The following is a 20230-nucleotide window of genomic DNA, read 5'->3' as shown; positions in this document are numbered from 1 at the left end:
TGTAATATTGACCAAGGCATAACAACTTCCAGCATATTTTGTGTGCAAAGCAATATCTATGCTTGCGTGTTTTTCAAAAATGTTATACAGTACCTTAGGCTTGGAACTTACATTTTCTGGACCCTTTGTTCCCATGTAGAAGTGCACCATGATAGAGATGGCTTGTAGAGACAGTAGGAACTGACTCTGTGGAACATTTAAAAAAACACATTTAGACATAAAGTCTTATATGTTTACAATTTATCACCAATGGTGTCTTTGTAGAAACATCTTTATATCCATGTTGAATTGAATCATGGAATAGTTAATTAACCTTTTAACCTCTGAAAATGTGAACTCCAGTTCAAACTAATCCAAATTCAGACTAGTAAGAAAGACTTCATTTTCACGCAATACCAAAGTACATCATATCTTCATCATAATGGTGTATTTATTTGTCCCCAACTTCTGTTTTTAACATTTAAAATGTTGCCGCACTTGAGGAGCACCAACCCACCTCCTCTTCCCCCATCTTGGCGAACTCGTAAAGGAAGGCAAAGTACTCGGTGAGGTGTTTGCTGTGGGGCTTGACTCCGTGCTCCATGATGGACAGCAGAGTTTTGACAAAGCGTGTCACACAAGAGCGGCTGCCAATGTCCTCCACCGGTCCGTCCATGTCATCAGAGCTGGAGAAACCCAGGGACAGGAAGGAGAGAGAGAGAGTGACTAGGAAGAATAGTCAAGACAGGAAATTCTAAATACCGTAACCCTGTAGGCATTTTTGAGGAAATCGACACAATATAGAAAGTTCAATGTGTTCCAAATAAGAATCCACCGTATGCCGGTGGAATAGGGGTCTTCGTTTTTTTTATAATTCCTCTCATAATTCGGTTTGAACTGTCAGTATGTGTCCTAACAAAGAGGATAAACTGAAGTGTCTCTGTCAATGTGCTGAGGTGACTAAATCTCCCAGTAATATTTGATTATTTCACCCTTTCTCCCTTGTGACCCCGAAGCAGTGGTGGTAAAAGTACTCACATTTTCTACTTAAAGAAAAGTACCAATACTGCAATGTAGAAATACTCAGTTAACAAGTAAAAGTCTAGAATTCAAAATGTACTCGAGTAAAAGTACAAAAGTATTGGCATCAAAATATACGTGGTTGGTGGGGTGGGTGGGAGAGGGTGAGCAAGGTATTTGTTTATGAGTACTTTGTTAGGTCGTATCTCGCGTCATCGCTGCATATGAAGCAGGACGCCCAGTCAACCTGAATAACATCACGACACATGAACTGTTTGTTGTTCCTCTGTCTTTGGCAGAAGTTAACAGGCAGCTTTGTTCAGGTTCAAAGGCAATTTTATGTCCTGTTTGCACCAGCCAACAAGACTATAGTTGCTGCAGGTGTCTTTGTTGTTGGAGCATGAAACTTTCTTAAGTGTCCAAAATGCTAGGCCACTGGGTGAGACATGGTCCCTCTGTCTGTATCACTGTCAGCCAACTATTATCACAGACATGACAACGTTCAGTCATACTGCACACCTCTAGTGGCATGGTCATGATGTCAGTTAACGTTTAACCACTTAGCTAGCAGATCTACAAGCTCACAATGCATCGCAATGTGATGTTTTTGTTGTTCTTTCTCTGTGAGTCAATAATGCATTAACAAAAATGACTTGCTCTTCAGTGGTTAAAATAAGTACTAAGATGTACCACAGGTCTGTACTGTCATAGTTTCCACTGAAGTAGAAATAGGTAACTAAGCTTAACTTATAGAAGAATATCTTCTATATAAGCAACACGTCCGTCCATCTGTCTGTCCATCCTTACCCGTCCTCCATGCCGGGCTGCAGGTAGAGATGAGCATGAACAGGTCTGAGTCTCTGGATGACGTGGATACATAACCTCTGGAACATCTGCAGGGATACGAGAGGGACAGTGGTGTAAAAGATCTATACTCTTATGTCTTTATAAACACCAATTGTACATTTTTATCTAACTATAAAAATGAAATGAATAAACCACACACATCACATATTCTGCTATTATTAGCATTAACATGATTAACATCCATACAGCAAACCAGACAGAGCATAGGACTAATAGTAACATTACAGTGAAAATATGTAAAGTAAAACTGAAAGGCACATTTCAGGAAATGTAACTCAAAATTACAATTGGTCAGTTGTTTGGTTCCATCATTACATTTGTCTCATTCTAAATACCATACACATACAACAGTCTTTGAGAATGACTTGCCTGTCTTTTTTTTATTTTCTTAACTCACCGAGTGCCAGAATTATTTCTGGCTATGTTGTCCCAGTGCCAGAGATTTTTTCAAAGTAAAAAAAAAGTGCTTAGGAAGCGAGATACAGCCTTTTTCAGTTATACGTTAAACAAGGAGTGGATGGAGCTGCAAATCTTCAGATAATGTTCTGAACATTTTATTTTATTTTATTTTTTTAATTCAAAAACACGTCAAACACGTCATTGGCACGTTGCGCCATAGCGGTAAAACACGTGAAACACGTCAATGGCACTCAATGAGTTAATATATTTGTTTGTTGGATTTTGACAGAAGCATTTCTTGCATACATATCAACAACATAACATTGCATTGCCTCATATATAGCCCAATCAAGAAAAAAGTTACATAACAAGTTTTTTCCCCCCAAATGAAAACACAAAGGACAAGATGACTTGCCTGTCTGACGATCTGATTAGGACACTTGATGAGAATCTGCATGGGCCACCAATTGTCATCTGCCATACGATCTAAAAACCACTGGAACCCAAAATATCCAAGGATGATGTTTAACAGGACAGTAGTTAATTGTGGCCCACCAAGGTACTGGAAATTTGAAGCATTAAGAACACATTTATTACAAGGATGAAACCTAACCTCGCAAGCCGCTTGGCTGTTATTGAACTGTTTGGTGAGGAGTTCAATCCACTGCAGCATAGTGGGCTGTGGACAAAACAACAACTCATTAGTAGTAGGTCCATGTAATGAATAAAAGCGGTTCTGAAAAAATAAATAATAATAAAACCTATAGCAAATGAATAACTGTTCATTAATTCTTAATCTCAATCCTTTCTCGATTGCCATTTCTTATTGTCTATCATTATGAAACGTGTTGTTCACTGTTGATTGTGCATTGTCTACAATAAGATGCTGCCTTGGACAACAGATCACTTATTCTCAATGTGACTGTACTGTCTGAAAGGCTGTTTGTTCATTACCTTCTCCTTGGAGTGAATGAAAGTCTCAAGGACAAACGATGTGCTGAGCTGTGATCGGAATGAAGACAATAAAAACAGTGTTATTATCTTTCCTTCTCAGATTGACGTCAGGTTTTCTGATGTAAAGTGTGCACAGAGAAACTCTGTAAAACTGTAACACTCCACATACAACACCCTATATATATATATTAATTTGGGGGTCCTTGACATGAAAGTTTTAGAACCACTGGGCTAGATTATGGCTAAGTGGTCCAGGACACTAACCTTAGCGGTCATAAGTGAGATGGCTTTGGGATCTGGTAAAGTGCTGGGAATGCTGCTGCAAAGCTGCCACATGAACCTGTAACACAACCACATCATAACCGTCAAAGAACAAAATAAATATATTTACATATACACTACAGATAGTCTTTAGAGTCCTTGCTTACCCAAAGTATGTGTGCTCAAAAATGTTCTTGTCCTGGAGGAATTGCATGTTGTCATGCCAAATCCACTGAAGAGAGAGATACGGGCAGGTCACAAACAATGAATAATTTCATATCATAATTCAGCTTGTTTTGACATTAAAAATCTAAGGTATGGAGAACAGAGAAAAGAAAAATAGCTTGCATATGTGAGATAATCCATAGCAGAGCTAGAGTCACCTCAGAACAAATTATAATAACCACAAAATCAATTAACGTCATCATTTTAGTTCATAGTGCAGGAAGTGAAATGGGTTGAGACAAGCTTTCAAATGCAATCAGTCTCATGCTTCTACGATTAATAGTAGAAGTACATGTTTTATTGACCTTCTTGACCTCTGACTGACAAATTGCACCATATGTCAGATATTGAGTTAGAGAGCTAATATACAGTATGAAGTTTAATGGCCTTGAGTTATGATTTGTTGGTGATACAGTGTCATTGTGGACAGTCAACCTCATTCCAATAGCTTCACGAATGCTTCGTGGCTCAACTAATACGAGGGAAAAAATGAAGCCAAAGTTACCTCAAGTAGATCAGGAGAAACATCAAAACTAAAGTCTTTGCCATTCTCCTCTTCCAGCTCCACTCTCTTATAGAAGAGCATGTAGGCACTGTGTGTCTGGACAGAATGAGGTCAAGTTCATGTTTACCGTTTAATAAAACACTGTCATGTACAGTATATTTACATACAGAGAATTTAAAATAAGACAGTATGAAAACCCTGCTCACCTTCTCAAAAGAGAAGTCCATGAACTTATCGGTGACAGAGTCGTACGTTTTAGTCTGAAAGATAAAAAACGCACACGAGTGAAATCTGATGCAATCCGATGAAATCCAACCCAATGTCATACTAACAGTATATGTTTAACTGTTTATTTATTTATTTTTTATTCCCTCTGGTGTTATCTCTTACCGTCATCTCTCCACCAAAACATTCAGATGCGAGCTGGGCTGAGTCAAAGGGTTTCACTTCAGCGTCATTGAACAGATACCTGGAGTTAGGAGGGGGTTGGGGAGATAAACATACATTATTAAGCTGTCTATTAGTTTCACCATTGATTCAGTACCATAAATAAACTACAATTTAGATATTGCTGCAGTCAACTTGTAGAGAATTAAGTAAGCATTTAGAGCTAAATGAGGTCACTCTCCTAAAGCTGGAGGTTAATGATGTTGATTACTGCAATGCACTCTGGTGCTCACCACTTGTTGTTCTTGTAGGCATGTGGGTTGACGATATTTCTGATAAAGCTGTAGTAGTGGCCGCCATCCGCCGTGCCCGTGTGCACCGTCACTCCAATGAGGTCGTACTCGTAGCTCTCTGTGACCTTAGCCTCGCCCTCCTCCCGGAATCCTGTAAATATAAAAACAATTGCTTTGTTCAAATACAGGGATTACTATGGAATTGTATCGTCTGCCTTCATACAAATTAATTAACAACTTGAACTCTATAGTTTCCCTATCCTGGGCATGACATTGGACAAACATTGGTGGAAAATAGGCAAACATCGCCCGAAAATACAGCAGCAATACGTTGCTGTCGTGCAGAAATCAGCTAACTCCAACTCCCCCCCCCCCATAAAACAGTAATATTGAACACCCTTTACGTCTATATGTTGATTAAAAATACTGAACCAATGAAAAGTATTAAAAAGTGCTTCTGACAAAACCAGCCAACTCCATTGGATACTCAAACTTTCTGCTAAACCAGCTAAGTCCACCAAAGGGGGGTGGAGTTGGTTTTGCTGACTCCAGACTCCACCCCCTTTTGACCTCCAACCTCATTGTGAGCTTGTAAGTTCATTCAGCTGTTCTTATCAATGATGAACAAAACCTCCTAACTCCATTTTTTTTTTTGCCATTTCCTGAAAAATGAACATTTTGGAGTTAGCTGGTTTCTGCCCGACAGCAGAGAATAACCAATTGAAACAATCCCACAGCACACAAAAAGGTGTTGCATTTCATAGTTCTCCAGACCGCCAGAGGTGGTGTGAAACGTAGTAGAAGTATGTTTCACACCATCTCTGGCGGTCTGGAACTCTTCATAGAAACATTGTTACATTCACAACCAGCGTTTCACAGGATCACATATATAAATATTATATTCTTGCTTTGTTCTCCCACTAGGTAGGGCTCGCTGTTGTGTGTAAATGTATGTCCGTACCCTCCTTGCGCTCTCCTTTGCCCATGAGGAAGTCCTCTGTGTAGGGTGTCATGTCGAGGCGCAGGGGAAAGGAGAAGTGCGTGTTGACCTTCTCCTTCATCATGGTCACCATGTTGAAGGTGTAACGCATGGTGTTGAAGCTCAGGATCCGAGGAAGCTTCTTGAAACATGCCCTGAAATTAACACAACATTCAACGTGCGATCATAAAAATCTGATCCATTACATTTCCAGCCACAACAAAAGTCCAGCAGAACAACTTTAGAACAGTTCTGGACGAAACTGTGGCCTAGCTGCAAGAAAATTCTGTAAAATATAAGGATGGAGTTAACATATGTTAGATAGATGAAAGGAATGTCATTAATAAACCAGAGGACAGTCCATGTTAATCTGCACTAGGCATGAGGCAAAAATAATAAACGAAAAATTAAAAAAAATGTCAACATTCTATTTTCAAATAGCTGATGTATATAGGGCCCTGGGGGGGTCCCCTTGCATTAGACCACGGACCGACCCGCAAGGGTCCATTTGGTTCCATTTGTACACTCTCAGAGTTACAGCCACATAAGGGTCCATTTGGTTCCTAACTATACATTTATCTGGGGACCCCCTGGAACCCCCTCAAGGACCCCTGGGGGTCCCTTGACCGCACTTTGAGAACCACCGCTGTAAGAGGTTACTAGTGGTTGCTATAGGCCATTACTTGGCTAATACTAGCGTGTTAAAAAGGCTAGTGATGGTCCTACATCTGGCACTAGCATTAAAGGGATAGTTCACCCAAAAAATTACTTATTTTCTATCAATTACACACCCCATGACACCTTGAATTAATGGAGATTTTTTTGTTTTTGACTCATTCCTAAGCCAATCATTTGATGCCCGGGTGTATTTACGGTAGGAGACACAAAGAGTCTTCTTTGAGTCTCCTACCGGACACATTAGCATCTTTCCGCCGGTAATCAAATTATTGGCTCAGGAATGCCACAAAAACAAAATCTCCATGAATTCAATGCTTCATGGGGTGTGTACTTTTTTGGGTGAACTACTCCTTTAAAATAGGAAAAGGTGTGGAAGCAACACTGTAACAGTACGTTTTAACAGCGGGCGACTCTCGGGCGATCCCGGGCGACATCGTCCAAAAGATAAAGAAAATCCATCTTTCATCGCCCCCCCGCCCACTTCGCCCTATCGCCAGTAGTCGCCGGCTCTCATAGACATATAATGCACTTCCGGAAAATACTATCCTGATCGCCCGCTGATCGCCCGCTGTTAAAACGCACCGTTAGTATGTCGGTCTACAGTACTCACCGTTTCTCAGCTCGGACCTTCTTGCCACACTGGGAGCAGGTGTACATATTGTCTCCCTCCAAAGTGTCCTTGATGGTTACCTCGTCCAGAGATTCCTGAAGGGATACAGGTAAGGAATATGATCAATTCTTTGGGGGGGGGGGGGGGGGGGTCTCAACAAAGCACCACTTACTTCTAGAAGCACGTTGCTTGTATGTATACGAATACAAGCTATAAACAAGTATGTACTTTTACTCAAGTACATTTTTCATTACGGACTTTTACTTGTATTTTTGCTTAAGTAAAATATCCGAGTACTTTTTCCACCACTACAAATCACTCACATAGATGTTCTTCATGTCAGCCACCTGACATCTGACCGTGTAGAACTCCTCAGCTGTCTGACTCACGTGGTCACAGTCCTGGAGGAGAAGCAGAGTATTATAACAGCAACACACACTGACTCACAGCAACACTACCCTCCTCCAACACTGAGCTGTATTCTTGCCAGTGGTGTAAAGTAACTAAGTACATTTACTCAAGTACTGTACTTAAGTACAATTTCCAATTTTCCGTACTTTTACTTCTAATCCACTACATCTCAAAGGCAAATATTGTACTTTTACGCTACTACAATTATTTGAAAACTTTAGTTACTAGTTACTTTGTAGATTTGGATTATTAACACAAAACATACATTAACTACTTCAGCCCTATACACTACGGCCATTTGAAAATGGCCGATCTACAAGCTCACAATGCGACGCATTGTGAGCTTGTAGATCTGCTATTTTTCAAAAGATTTTTAAACATACATTTTAAAACATGTGAAATGGGACATTCTGCATAATGAGTACTTTCTAATTTTGGTATTTACTTCATTTTTTTTCTGAAAGAGGAAAATAAAATGTTTTAGTCTGAATGTTAAAATGGAAAAAAGTCTAATTCCAATGGGCTGTTAACCCTGTTTCCACAGATATACCAGGACTCCAAACACTACAGAGGTAAGGAGACCAACGATGCCAATGAGGAATTTATCTAGCACCGACTTATGAACATACCAGATGATGAAGCAACTGGCTGCAGATACCATGCAGTGCATTTAAGTACATTTTGATACCAATACCTTTGTACTTTTACTCAAGTAAATTTTTAATTCCAGACTTTTAATTGTAACAGAGTATTTCTGCATTGCAGTATTTATACTTTTAAGAATAAAATGTGAGTACTTTTTCCACCACTGATTCTTACCAGAGAGACAACGTTGTTGGTGATGACGCCTCCAAAGAGAGTCTTCACTGTATTTTTCTAACGGGGGAGAAAAAGAAGAATATTAGGATACACATTTTCCTTTTATATAAAAGAAAATAGCTGCTTTCATCGTGCAATTGTGAGGAAGCCCCAAGTGTTGATGTGACAATATCTTATTCTATACTAACCCAGAACTAATTTCTATGGAATCTTTCCATCAGGGTTTGGATAAATTTAAATAAGAAAACAACCAAAACCTTATGACATTCAAAAGTTTTGTTTAAGATAATCACCACAAATCAACACGTTTTATGATTTTTGAACCACAAACACAGTTACATAAAATAAGCCTAATATAATTTTGTTATAACATAAATGATACCATTATTTTAACTGCAGACCTCATTTTCTGCATACATCATAAGCCCTCTGGTGAATAAAGCATTGGACATCGCAAGTGAACCGATAGCTCAAAAAAGCAACTCACTTCTGGGTTTTAGGGCAATTAATTAAAAACGGTAACACTTATTGAGCAATGTTTTACAAATGACTGATGCATTTGAACTCCATTTGTGTGTGCGAGCGTGCACGTGTGTGTGTACTGTGTACCAGGTCCTGTGACATCTCTTCTATCTTGGTGATGAGGTCGGTGAAGAACTCGGTCATGTCTTTCTGTTCTCCAGTGTTGAGAGGCTGTTTGTCCATGGTGTAGGTTTTACAGAAGGGACGGGGGTTATAGGCCTTCCTCTCACTCTCCTAAAACATACAAAATGGAGGCATGAATGCTTGCTGGTTGAAGGGGTTCAAAGTTCAAATACACACTTTATATTTACAGCTCAAATTACTTTTACAAATTAACCAAGAGGTACAGCATTAGTTGCGTATTGATAAACCGTGATGTATCGTGCCATTAACCATAATTCTTACGGCGGCCATTGTGCAATTATGTCACCCTCTGGGTAGAAAACGCATTGTGAGTTTGACATAATATCAGCAAAATGGCCAGTTTGGGATTATGGGTAATGTAATGTGTTTTTTTAATGTACATTTCTGCATTCTTCCACATACCATCAGATAGGTAAACATCTTTTGGAGCTCCAACAGAGTGGTCTTATGTTTGATCTCCTCAGCATACTGTAAATATAAAGACATTCCATGAGAATACATGCTGTGTAGTTTTAATAATCTGGTCAAGCTGCTAACATGACCAGATTATAACATTACAGTACAGTTTTCCTCTCTGTCTGATGAGAGTTACCATGTCTGTCCATTAGTGATGCGCGGGCCGACCCGTGGGTCAACCCACGGAAGAAAAAATAAACACCAAAACACACCTGTCTCTCTCTGGAAAGCAATTGAATGGACTTGCTTGTGTGTTTTGTTTTTTCTTGGGTGGGTTGCGGGACGGCTGGGTCGATGATTTATATTCATTTTTGTGGGGTTGGGGCGGGTTGGGCTCCCGTGCGGGGCGGGTTATGAAAAAACCTGACCCGCGCATCACTACCGTCCATGCATTTCTGCAGGCAGGGTAAACATAAATACTAGTGGGCAGTGACTGACCTTTGCTGTGAAGACGGCCTGGCGGGCCTCAGGGATCATGTAGAGCTGTTGGATGGTGGAGGCCAGGTAGCAGGTGGCGCCCAGGTTGGTCAGCCCCACGAAGCGACACTCGGCTCGAACGTCGTCATGGGGCCAGTAGTCCCACTTGTACGGGGCGTGAGAGGCTGATGGACAGCAACACAGAAGGTAACATAGATTCAGTGGTGGAAGAAGTACTCAGCGTCACGAAGTGACACATTGTAAGCTTGTAGAGCTGCTATTTCTGCATTTTTTTTAATATTTTGAAAATATGTGAACATTTTTCAACATGGAAACGATTATGACAATTTTGCAAAAAAAGAATTGTGATGATCTCTAATAATTGTAATTAGACGATTATTATGTAATAGTCGTGACAGGCCGGCCTAACCTTGCATATGCTGTGACATGACCCAGTTGTGGAGCAGACGGTAGTTCTCCACGGAGCCCTTCACGGTCTCCACCAGCAGGTCGTAGGCGGCGGCCCGGGCGGCGTGGGACTTGCACTTGGGCTGCGCGCGGTCGGCCAGGCTCGGCAGCAGGAAGAGCAGGTTGTGCACGTCGCGCAGGAACTCCTGGCCCTCGCGGGAGAACTTGAAGGGGGGCTTGTGTTTGAGGACACTGGTGGCCAGGCGGAGGAGACCCGTCAGGCCGTCGTCCTCGATCGTTCCGTCCTGCTGGTCCAGGATCTCGCGGCTGGAGGAGAGGAAAGGTCAAGGGTCCAGTGGTGGAAAAAGTACTCACATTTTTTTACTTAAAGGTTTAATGACATTCACTTTTACACCACATTCAAAGTCTTTGTCCTGGTCCTTCAAAAGTGTACAAAAAGTTTTAAGTGAAAATTCCATTCCAGTGATCAATGGCAGGTGTTTTTCTCTCACATTTCTAAAGCCTTTTCAACTGCAATGAAAAAAGAAATCTTTGCCTGCGGGTGTCGCTGGTGAGGGATTTTGCCTGTCAATCATCGCCTCTGCTCCGCCCCCCCCCAAAGGAAAGGATAGGGGAGGGGAGGGGCGAGGAGGAGAGTGGGCGGGATTATTCGACAGTGACCTCACTGTCGAAGGGCCAAGCTCAGATTACTTTTCAGCCTAATTATTCAGAAAACCCCAGACCACAGAAAATCCACTGAATGTTCTAAGTTCAGGTTTTTTGGGTGTAATTGAGGTCATAAAACCCCAAATAAAACATTGAAAATAAAAAAAGTGAAAATGAATGTCATGATACCTTTAAGTGAAATTATCAATACTGCAATTTAGAAATACTCTGTTACAAGTAAAAGTCATGAATTCTAAATTTACTTGAGTAAAAGTGCAAAAGTATTGGTATCAAAATGTACTTAAAGTACCAAAAGTAGAAAGTACTCATTATGCAGAAGGTCCCATTTCATAAGTTCTCAAATGTATACAATGTATAAAAGTCCTTTGAAAATAGCAGATCTACAAGCTCACAACGCATCGCTTTGTGACGCGTTGTGAGCTTGTAGATCGGCTTATTCTGCTGATACCCAGAAGAAAAAAAGGTTGTTCTTACCTCCTTATACAGTCTGCGAGGTGTCTGGCCAAAGCATCTAGGTCCAACAGGGTGGTCTACAGAGAATTAATCAATGTCAGAGAGAGAGAGAGAGAGAGAGCAGCTCTGTAATAACATGTGACCATTGTAAATTAATACCCATCACCAGCATTATGCTACTATTAAAATCTGAGGGTCCCACCTGGCTGGCATCTTTAACATGGATGTTGTCAATTAGTTTACACAGCAACCAGAAGTACTCCTTACACCCAGTCCTTAACATCGGCTCCTCTTCAAAATCCTCCACCTGTGCAGGCGCACATATACACACACACACACACACACACACACAGACATGAGCTACTGCATTAACCTTCCTGGTCAACAGTAAAAAAATAAAAGTCACCGACCAAATGCTGGTAATTTTTAACTGTGGCAGCCTATTTTACCGGTCAATTTGGCCAGTATGCAAACTACTGATATTGTACCTGGAGACTTCAATGATGGGATGTTGGGACAGTTGTAGAAAGTGTTTCTCTCAGCATTAGTCCCAATGCGAGAAAATGTCTTGTGTGAGTGGAGTTCACTGAAGCCATGTTAAAACTTTTGCCAGATCACTGACCTTAACTCTTTGACTGCCAGAGTAATAGTGTGCCACTGCTGCCAGCCAAAACGGGCGATTTTTACTGTACCTTTGAAAAATCATGGAATATTCTCTGTGACCTCCGTTCTCACGGTGATCGGCTGGTTACACGCATGGGGTTCCCGTAGTATTGGGGCGGGGGGGAAATATCCGCTTGCGACTTAAAACATTACTGGCACAGAGTGTAGCTTGCTGGCCATTCTCAGAATTGTTGGCGTCAGTTTGTGTTCTGAGTTAAAAGTGAAGAATCTTTGGAGAAGTGAGCCCGTTAGGGCTGGCATTTCTTAAATTGGAACGGCAATGGCTCAAGACATGGAGAGGTAGGACTCAGAAGGTTCCCACTCCTCCTGGCATCACATCGCAATGTCCTTGAGCAAGACAGGACGGACCACACATTGTAAATGCATTTAATTGAGCTGTATAATAAGGCCTTGTTAGTGTGTGTGTGTGTGTGTGTGTGTGTGTGTGTGTGTGTGTGTGTCCTACCCGCAGTGGTTTGAGGGCCTGTGCGTCAGGCAGGAACTTGAGTAGTGTTGAGGCAGCCAGGAGCAGGAAGGAGCGGTTGATGGACTCTCCTCCCTCCAGGCCTGACAGGGAGAGCTTGTAGAGGCCGTTACAGGCCTCATGTCTCACTGCAGGCTGTCATAGACATAAACACACATGGGTGGGACGTTACCAACTGAACTGGGATTGTCTTTTAACTTCTAACCGTTTCTAACAGCAATAGTAATGTTCTAGTTGCGATGGCCAACTAAATCAGGTTAAGATGCTACAGTACATCTCAAGGCAACAGCCACCTGTCCCTGGTTCTCACCTCAGGCACCAACAGGGTGAGTTTTTTCAGCCAGTCGTGGAGGTGGTCGCTGTCAGCCAGACTGGACTTGACCATGGAACAGCAGTGGGCCCAGCTCACCAACAGCCACATGGAGTAGTGGGTCACTGTTATCATAAATACACTTTATATGAATGGTGACTGGTCACAGAGTGACTGACAACAAAACGATGACGGAGGAGACTTGAAACTTGAGACATTAAGAATCTTAAGAGAACAGAACAGGCAGATAAAAGTCTGTCAAAACCCTTGACAATTTAAACTTAAAATTCGTACCTTCATGACGAGATCTGTGGTCTGATTGAGCCTTCAGAACTCTGTAGGACAGACAGACAGAACAGGTTGGCTGTATAGAGAAAATTATCTAAACACAGTACACAATAATAAATACATAATGAATAGTTGGTCATACATAGTGTAAGATTAAAACATAAATAGTTGGTCATACATAGTGTAAGTCAACACCACGCACAGGATCATGCTTCTCTTACCTGTGTGCTAGGTTATCATAAGTGTAAGCCACGTTGATCAACCGCTGGATCAGGTTGGTGCCTTGAACCAAACTGAGGAAAACCTAGGAATGAAATGACAAGAGATTTGAGCTCCGCTTAAATATCCTGTTGAATTACCGGGGTCCCCCAGTGGTCTATCCTTCGCCCCCTGCCTTTTTCCCCTGCTACAATCGTCTTTGCCAAAAATAGTCTATCTACCAGTGTTAATTTTGTCGACTAAAACTATGACGAAAAACCTTTTGTCGACTACCTTTTTTCACTGACGTAAACTAAATAAAAACTATTTCATCAACAAATAAAAACTAGACTAAAATGTTAGGGAGGGACTAGTGGAGAAGAGATCCAGTAGAACTAAAACACACGTCATTTTAATGTTTAGTTGCCCTCGGGTGTTGCGCTCTGAAAATAGCCGATCTACAAGCTCACAACGCGTTGCACTGTGACTCGTTCTGAGCTTGAAGATCGGCTATTTCCGGTATGCAACCAAGTATAAATCAGGCATTACGACGCCATCAACATATATTTTAGTCGACTAAATCAACTGTAGATTTAGTCGACTAAAATCTTATGATATTTAGTCGATAAAACTAGACTAAAATATTTCAGATGACTAAAATATGACTAAAACTAACAGACATTTTATTCAAAAGACTATGACTAAAACTAAATCAAAGTGTGCTGTCAAAATTAACACCAATATCTACAAGCCCCCCAAAAAAGCCAATTCCTCTCAGATGACGCCTCCCCATCCCTTTTACCTCAGTGAGACGGGGGATGTGGAGGCCCTTGCCGTGTTCCCCCGCAGCCTTGCGGGACTTGCTGGGCCAGGCGCGCTTGCGCTGGCTGTCAGTCAAACCGGACCAGGAGAAGACATCGTGGTAGGCCAGGTCAAGGTCCGCCGTGTCCACCGCAAACTGACAGATGAGCTTCAGCAGACAGGCCAGACAGTCCAGCAGCCACTGAGGGGAGACATCACCACCACATCATACATATGATTCATTAACAGTTAGGCTTGGCAGGTAACACGCTATAATTTAGATTTCCCTTCCCAGTCAGCCACGCCGTCTAGAACAGGATTGGTCTGTGTGCCTGTCCCCTCAAAAGAAGACCAATCACAGCTCAATGAACGTCAGCCTGCAGTGCTTGGTGAAGTGAATGTGAAACCCAAAGGGGTATACCACACATTTACAACACTAAACTATGTCATTAATATACTTTAGAGCTGTTGTGTGGAAATGAGAAAAAAGCCCCCCCCCTCTTTCTGTGTTGCTTAGAACCGGAGAATCGAATTTGGGGTCATGTGATCAGTGAAGTACAGTATGGCCGATGTACTTGAATATAAAATTAAGACTTGTTAGAGCATTTTCAGCTAATTGAGTTATATTATCTACAAGTATCGTCTTGTGAAACGGACTATACAACCATCGACTAAGATTTACTTGCACATCAATTATTCATTCCTTCGCACAGACATATGGAAGTAGGAAACCCCTCTATGGCATAAATACCTGTTTCTAAACAAACGTGATAACATGATGACGTTTATGCACTAAAAGAGCCAGAACAAAGCGCCCAAAATCTGGCTATTTTTTAAAAAGGGTTTGAAAATAGTTTAAAATATAATGACATGAGCGAAACTGTGACGCCAGATTGAAAGTGGCTAACAATCCCTCACCACTGTCCAGGACTCCTGGTCCTTGGGTTCCAGGATGCCTGAGTTGAAGATCTCCACCAGTAACTGAAGCCCTCCAGACGACACAAACTGGACAAAACAACAAAAACAGTTCATGGATGCTACAATGACACTTTTTTATGTTTGACATATTCAGAGAGTGAAAGATATTATCCAAACATTGAATAGCTAAAGTACTGTCTTAGTTATACTGAACAATATAAGCCATTCATCTGAACGCATTATATATATTAAAAAAATATATATATATATGCCAGCAAAAGTCCTTGAAAGCAAATGCGCTTCAGGATTAATATATTTTATTTATGAGTTGGTTGTTGATCATACCTTGCAGCTCCATGTATTCTTGCTGTTCTCGATCTGATCCTCGCTGGAGTCATCAGAGTCTGGGTATAGGTCACTGTAACTCCCCTGGACACAGAGACAAACAATTTATACTTCACTGTGTGTACAGTACGGCCTTGCTGTGGACAACCCCAAACCACACCAACCCAAACTGACCAACAGAGTAAATGTTCATGTTTCTTAGTGTGTGTAGTAGAGGTACTATGGCCTGTGGAGTCGACAAAACAACATTAACAACCAGCTATAATAAATATGTGTGAAGAAGAATCCTAATTGATTGATCTCTCTCACCGTGGACTCTCGGTGGATACGGCGGTTGGGTTTCCCCAGTGCCTCTATGATCTCCAGGGCGTACAGCAGCTTGTGAGGACTCTTTATCCTTAGCAGGTCCTTCCAACACAGACCCTCGCCACTCTAAAACACAGCAGATGAATAAAGTGGTCCGTCATGTGCAGATAGAGCCACGGCTACACTGTAATAAATAACGTGCATCTCAGTGTTGATTTCGTCAACCAAAACTATGACGAAAAATGTTCGTCTACCTTTTTACACTGACTAAATAAAAACAAAATAAAAACTAAGCTATGATGACTAAAACTGAGACTAAATGTATTGACAATTTCCTCAACAATTAAAAACTAGGCAGTTAGTGAGGGACGAGTGGAGAAGAGATCCAGTAGAACTAAAAGACAAATCATTTTATGTTTGGTTGCACTTGGTCAGCCGATCTACAATGTAGATCAGCTATTTTCAGCCTGCAACAAGTGTAAAATCAACCATTATGACGCCCATCAAGGCACCGCCAAAATACATTTTAGTCGACTAAATCAACAGTAGATTTAGTCGACTATAATCTTATGATATTTAGTCGACTACAACAGGACTAACAGTAAAACATTTCGAATGACTAAAATATGACTAAAACTAAATGGAATTTGATTCAAAAGACTGACTAAAACGGACTCAAAATGTGTTGTTAAAATCAACACTAGTGCATCTGCTATGCGGAGAGTGCATCGATCTTGATGGTGCAATAGCTTGATTGATGGCGCTTTTTGTGGTAGGGACACAAAAGGTAGAGATAAACAACAGTTGCATAGCAATACTTAATGTCACACTTTACTATGTGGGTGAAACATACATTTCGATGCTGCAGTTCAATTCCTTGTGTACTGCATATCTTGGTGAGTAGAGCAGAGCACGGCACTAACGCTGCCATAATTGGCAGCTTAAATCCCAGTGCAGAAAATACATGCATTCATGCTAATGTCGTTTACAATAACAGTCGTCTCAGTGAAGCTATTGACCGGGTAAATTGATGGTTGCAGACGAAGGGTGACTGACCGTGTCATCGGAGATGTTCTGGAAAGCCTGCAGCATGTTGGGACAGGTCGGCAGGATCATGAGCAGCTCCCAGACCCGACGAGACAGGTTCTCTGCATGGAGGTGCAGCTCCTCGCACCGTGCACTCTGCGTGGACAAGACATGCACACCACACACACACACACACACACACACACACACACACAAAATAAAATGATCTGGCAATTTGGTAAAGCTGTATTCTTCCGTGTGGAAAACTAATGTAACTGCATGAGAGAACAAATCTGACAAGCAGCGCAATATACAGAGACTGATGTGAGAATGATGGAGGAATAGGAGAGAAATGAGATGAAGCTGGCATGTGTAATTGTGTCGAGTGCTTTTTGGTGGGAGAGCAGTAACCACCTTTCGTAGAAGAGCTCATCAAGCAGATGGTGGCTTTCTGCAGACCTTAAAGGAGCATTCCGCCCGACGTTTTTCTTAACTTTTATATGATATCCTAGGACGAGTGGTACAGTAGAAACAATTCATAACTCCATCCCGAGTCGACCGCAGCTAAAAACCCGAGCCTATGGGACTTGCGCTAGATCGCGTATTTTAATAGCTTTTTTTGTTCCGTTTTTTGGTGAGATCCAACGTCCTTATGGACAGAAAACCCTCCACAATTTTGTCCCAAATGAGCCGCCGTAGTGTTGACAAAGTGACGTGGATGACGTCACGGGTGAAATCTCGTCTTGCGAGACTTCCGGACTGGAGAGGCGCATCCAACATAAACACTGTGGAGTGTTTTCTGTCCATAAGAACATTAGATCTCACCCAAAAAATACACGATCTAGCGCAAGTACCATAGGTTCTGGTTTTTAGCTGCGGTCGACTCGGGATGGAGTTAGGATTTTTTTCTACTGTACCACTCATCCTAGGATATCATAATATCATATAAAAGGTAAGAAAAACGTCGGGCGGAATTCTCCTTTAATACTCCTGCGGACAAGAAACCTTGATGGCCTCATTCACCATTTCTACCTATCCAGACAAGTCAAGCACCACACCCAAACACACACACACACACACGCTCGCGCACACTGTACACCCACCTCAGGGCTCTCAAGGGCTCTCTCTGCATTGGGGACGGGAGGTTTGAAGCAGGCCAGCATCTCCAGCAGGTCGAACAGGGTGGTGAGGTGTGGCTCCTGGAGGAGCAGGAGCATGGGGATGTGCTCCTTCTGGGGGGGAGGGAGGCACGAGGCTGGCAGCTGGACGCCTTCCCCCTTCCGCTCCCTCCGCGGAGCACCCAGAGACACAAACACCATCTGGGAGAAGAGAGCCAGGAGGAGACAAGATAGGAGTTCAGTTGGGATAAGAAACCAAACTTTGATTCAGATAGTGTTGTTCAGGTCAGAGGAAGATGAAAAGTTAATGTGTTACATAAAAGTAAACAATAATTAATCACAGCAATAAAGATACAGTAGTATTAATGGCAGAAAATCAAGTCATCAATAAAAGGGTGAGTTGGGGAGAAGATAATTGAAGGGAATATCCATTTAGAAAAACAAGAGTGGTCACCTGCATGTCTTTGAAACCCAGCTCATGCAGGGTCTTCTCATCGTAGTCCGTTGTCAGCTCATGGCCAGAGGAGATCATTCTGACTGGTCCCATCAAACCACCGGCTGAAAAGACATCATCTTATCAAATCAACAAGGTTAGCAACACTGGTGCATGGATCAAATATTTTTGGTTCGCTTTTTTCCCCATATGCATTATTTTTGTTAAATCTCTAAGCAATATCAACCCGACTGACTACTGTTCGAAGTTTCAATCCTAACACGTGTGAAAGTTGCGCAGTGGCCACTATTATAGTAATGGTGTGCAGCAATACACACTGTACTGCCCAAATCTTCAGACTTTGACATGGGGGCTGAACAGTCCCTGGAAACGCCAATGTGTATGGTGTAGTCGGGATATATCAACAGGCATGTTCCAATTAGCATACTTGCATAAATTAATAAACTATTAACAATTAAATGTGATCATTGGAGGTAGAACATTCCAGACCCTCAATGTGTATATATATTTTTGTCTTTGTCTGTCTTTGGGTGCCATGAGATGTGCTCTACTCCAATAATATCAAGTGTCAATAAGTATAAGAGTGCTTCTAGCCAAAGGTAAAACAAGTCAAACTATTGACTTGTTTGCAAGAAACTCACTTGATTGCAGTCTTTAATTTTGCTTTTTTCCCCAGCCTTTTTTAACCCATTCAATCCGGGAACGCATGAGTGTCATTTTAGATTTCTTTGGCTATTCAAAAATAGAAGATATACAAGCTCATACGGCATCGAGTGCCGCGCTATGAGCTTGTAGATCTGCTATATTAAAAAATAAAAAATAAATCTTGAAAATGTTTGCAAAACTTTGAATATATATATATATATATATATATATATATATATATATATATATATATAGACATTTTTTACTCAAATCTTTGCTTCTAGGGGTCCCTGGAACAAAATATTTTAAGAAGGGGGGGGGGGGGGTCCATGGCCAAATATATACCATTTTGGGTGGTACTTGACATGAAAAGGTTTGAGAACCATTGATATATAGCAACATAAGTAAAAAAATAATAATAATACATTTAAAAAAGACATTTGTAGAATCCCCAGAAGCAAAGATTACAAAAAACATAAGAAAACATAAATATTCAAAGATTTGCACAAGTGTTCATGATTTTTCTAAATAATTGCAGATCTACAAACTATGAGCTTGTAGATCTGCTATTTTTGAATAGCCCAAAGTATAAAATAATGTGTATAGATAAATATCTAAAATGACACATATATGCATTCCCGGATTGACTGGGTTAAGCAAAAGTAATGATAAAAGTCAGACTTCAATCAAGTTAGTGTTCTCCATTTCAATATCTTTTGTCTTTGGGTGAACAAGGGCTAAGGAGTTACCTGGGAAGTCTGCAGGCTGCCGGCTGCTCTGTCCAAACTCCTGGAGCTGGGCCTGCTGGCTCATCTGTTCCTTCTGCAGGTTCTCGTACCAGTGGGTGACCTCGGCACGCAGGTCTGCCACCTGGTCACTGGGGTACATCTCGATGGTCATCTACAAACAATGGAAAGAGATAACGCATGTGTGCGTGGAAAAAGGCAGGTGAGAGAGCAGGTTCCTCGAATGTGAATTTGGCATTTGGAAACATTGGCATAGTGTAGGATTTCTGGCTTTGAGTTTTTTAAATATATATATATATAAATAGATCTAAATCTATATATATATATATATATATATATATATATATAGATCGAGATCTATATATATATATATATATATATATATATATATAAAGTAACAGGGGATGTGGCACAAAAAAGGAAATGCATCACCGTTTCATTACCACAACATCAA

General features: G+C 41.3%; 1 protein-coding gene across 2 annotated transcripts in view; it reads right to left on the bottom strand.

Moving 5' to 3' along the window:
* The window catches only part of usp34 (ubiquitin specific peptidase 34), an 89307-nt gene that overhangs the window by 20697 nt on the left and 48380 nt on the right, over positions 1 to 20230 (bottom strand). Inside the window, exons 27-60 of one of the 2 annotated variants that reach the window (XM_080456593.1) lie at positions 19780 to 19930; positions 18386 to 18504; positions 17917 to 18132; positions 16844 to 16969; positions 15791 to 15913; positions 15482 to 15565; positions 15137 to 15223; positions 14220 to 14420; positions 13441 to 13523; positions 13226 to 13266; positions 12932 to 13056; positions 12604 to 12756; positions 11677 to 11781; positions 11496 to 11551; positions 10357 to 10661; positions 9948 to 10111; positions 9456 to 9521; positions 8997 to 9143; positions 8388 to 8444; positions 7481 to 7558; positions 7158 to 7252; positions 5852 to 6024; positions 4891 to 5041; positions 4601 to 4679; positions 4417 to 4470; positions 4211 to 4306; positions 3648 to 3712; positions 3484 to 3559; positions 3220 to 3267; positions 2879 to 2944; positions 2681 to 2761; positions 1807 to 1892; positions 497 to 665; positions 112 to 186 (exon numbers count right to left, since the gene is read on the bottom strand). In XM_080456593.1, the coding sequence (XP_080312719.1) occupies positions 112 to 186; positions 497 to 665; positions 1807 to 1892; positions 2681 to 2761; positions 2879 to 2944; positions 3220 to 3267; positions 3484 to 3559; positions 3648 to 3712; positions 4211 to 4306; positions 4417 to 4470; positions 4601 to 4679; positions 4891 to 5041; positions 5852 to 6024; positions 7158 to 7252; positions 7481 to 7558; positions 8388 to 8444; positions 8997 to 9143; positions 9456 to 9521; positions 9948 to 10111; positions 10357 to 10661; positions 11496 to 11551; positions 11677 to 11781; positions 12604 to 12756; positions 12932 to 13056; positions 13226 to 13266; positions 13441 to 13523; positions 14220 to 14420; positions 15137 to 15223; positions 15482 to 15565; positions 15791 to 15913; positions 16844 to 16969; positions 17917 to 18132; positions 18386 to 18504; positions 19780 to 19930 (3801 nt within the window). The remainder of the gene's footprint in view (positions 1 to 111; positions 187 to 496; positions 666 to 1806; positions 1893 to 2680; positions 2762 to 2878; positions 2945 to 3219; positions 3268 to 3483; positions 3560 to 3647; positions 3713 to 4210; positions 4307 to 4416; positions 4471 to 4600; positions 4680 to 4890; positions 5042 to 5851; positions 6025 to 7157; positions 7253 to 7480; positions 7559 to 8387; positions 8445 to 8996; positions 9144 to 9455; positions 9522 to 9947; positions 10112 to 10356; positions 10662 to 11495; positions 11552 to 11676; positions 11782 to 12603; positions 12757 to 12931; positions 13057 to 13225; positions 13267 to 13440; positions 13524 to 14219; positions 14421 to 15136; positions 15224 to 15481; positions 15566 to 15790; positions 15914 to 16843; positions 16970 to 17916; positions 18133 to 18385; positions 18505 to 19779; positions 19931 to 20230) is intronic. The other variant, XM_080456594.1, reaches the window with a different exon arrangement.

This window comes from Gymnoscopelus braueri (assembly GCF_963280865.1).
Source record: "Gymnoscopelus braueri genome assembly, chromosome: 2".
NCBI lineage: Eukaryota > Metazoa > Chordata > Actinopteri > Myctophiformes > Myctophidae > Gymnoscopelus > Gymnoscopelus braueri.
The sequence above is the reverse complement of the archived record's forward strand: the minus strand, read 5'-3'. Positions and strand labels throughout refer to the sequence as shown.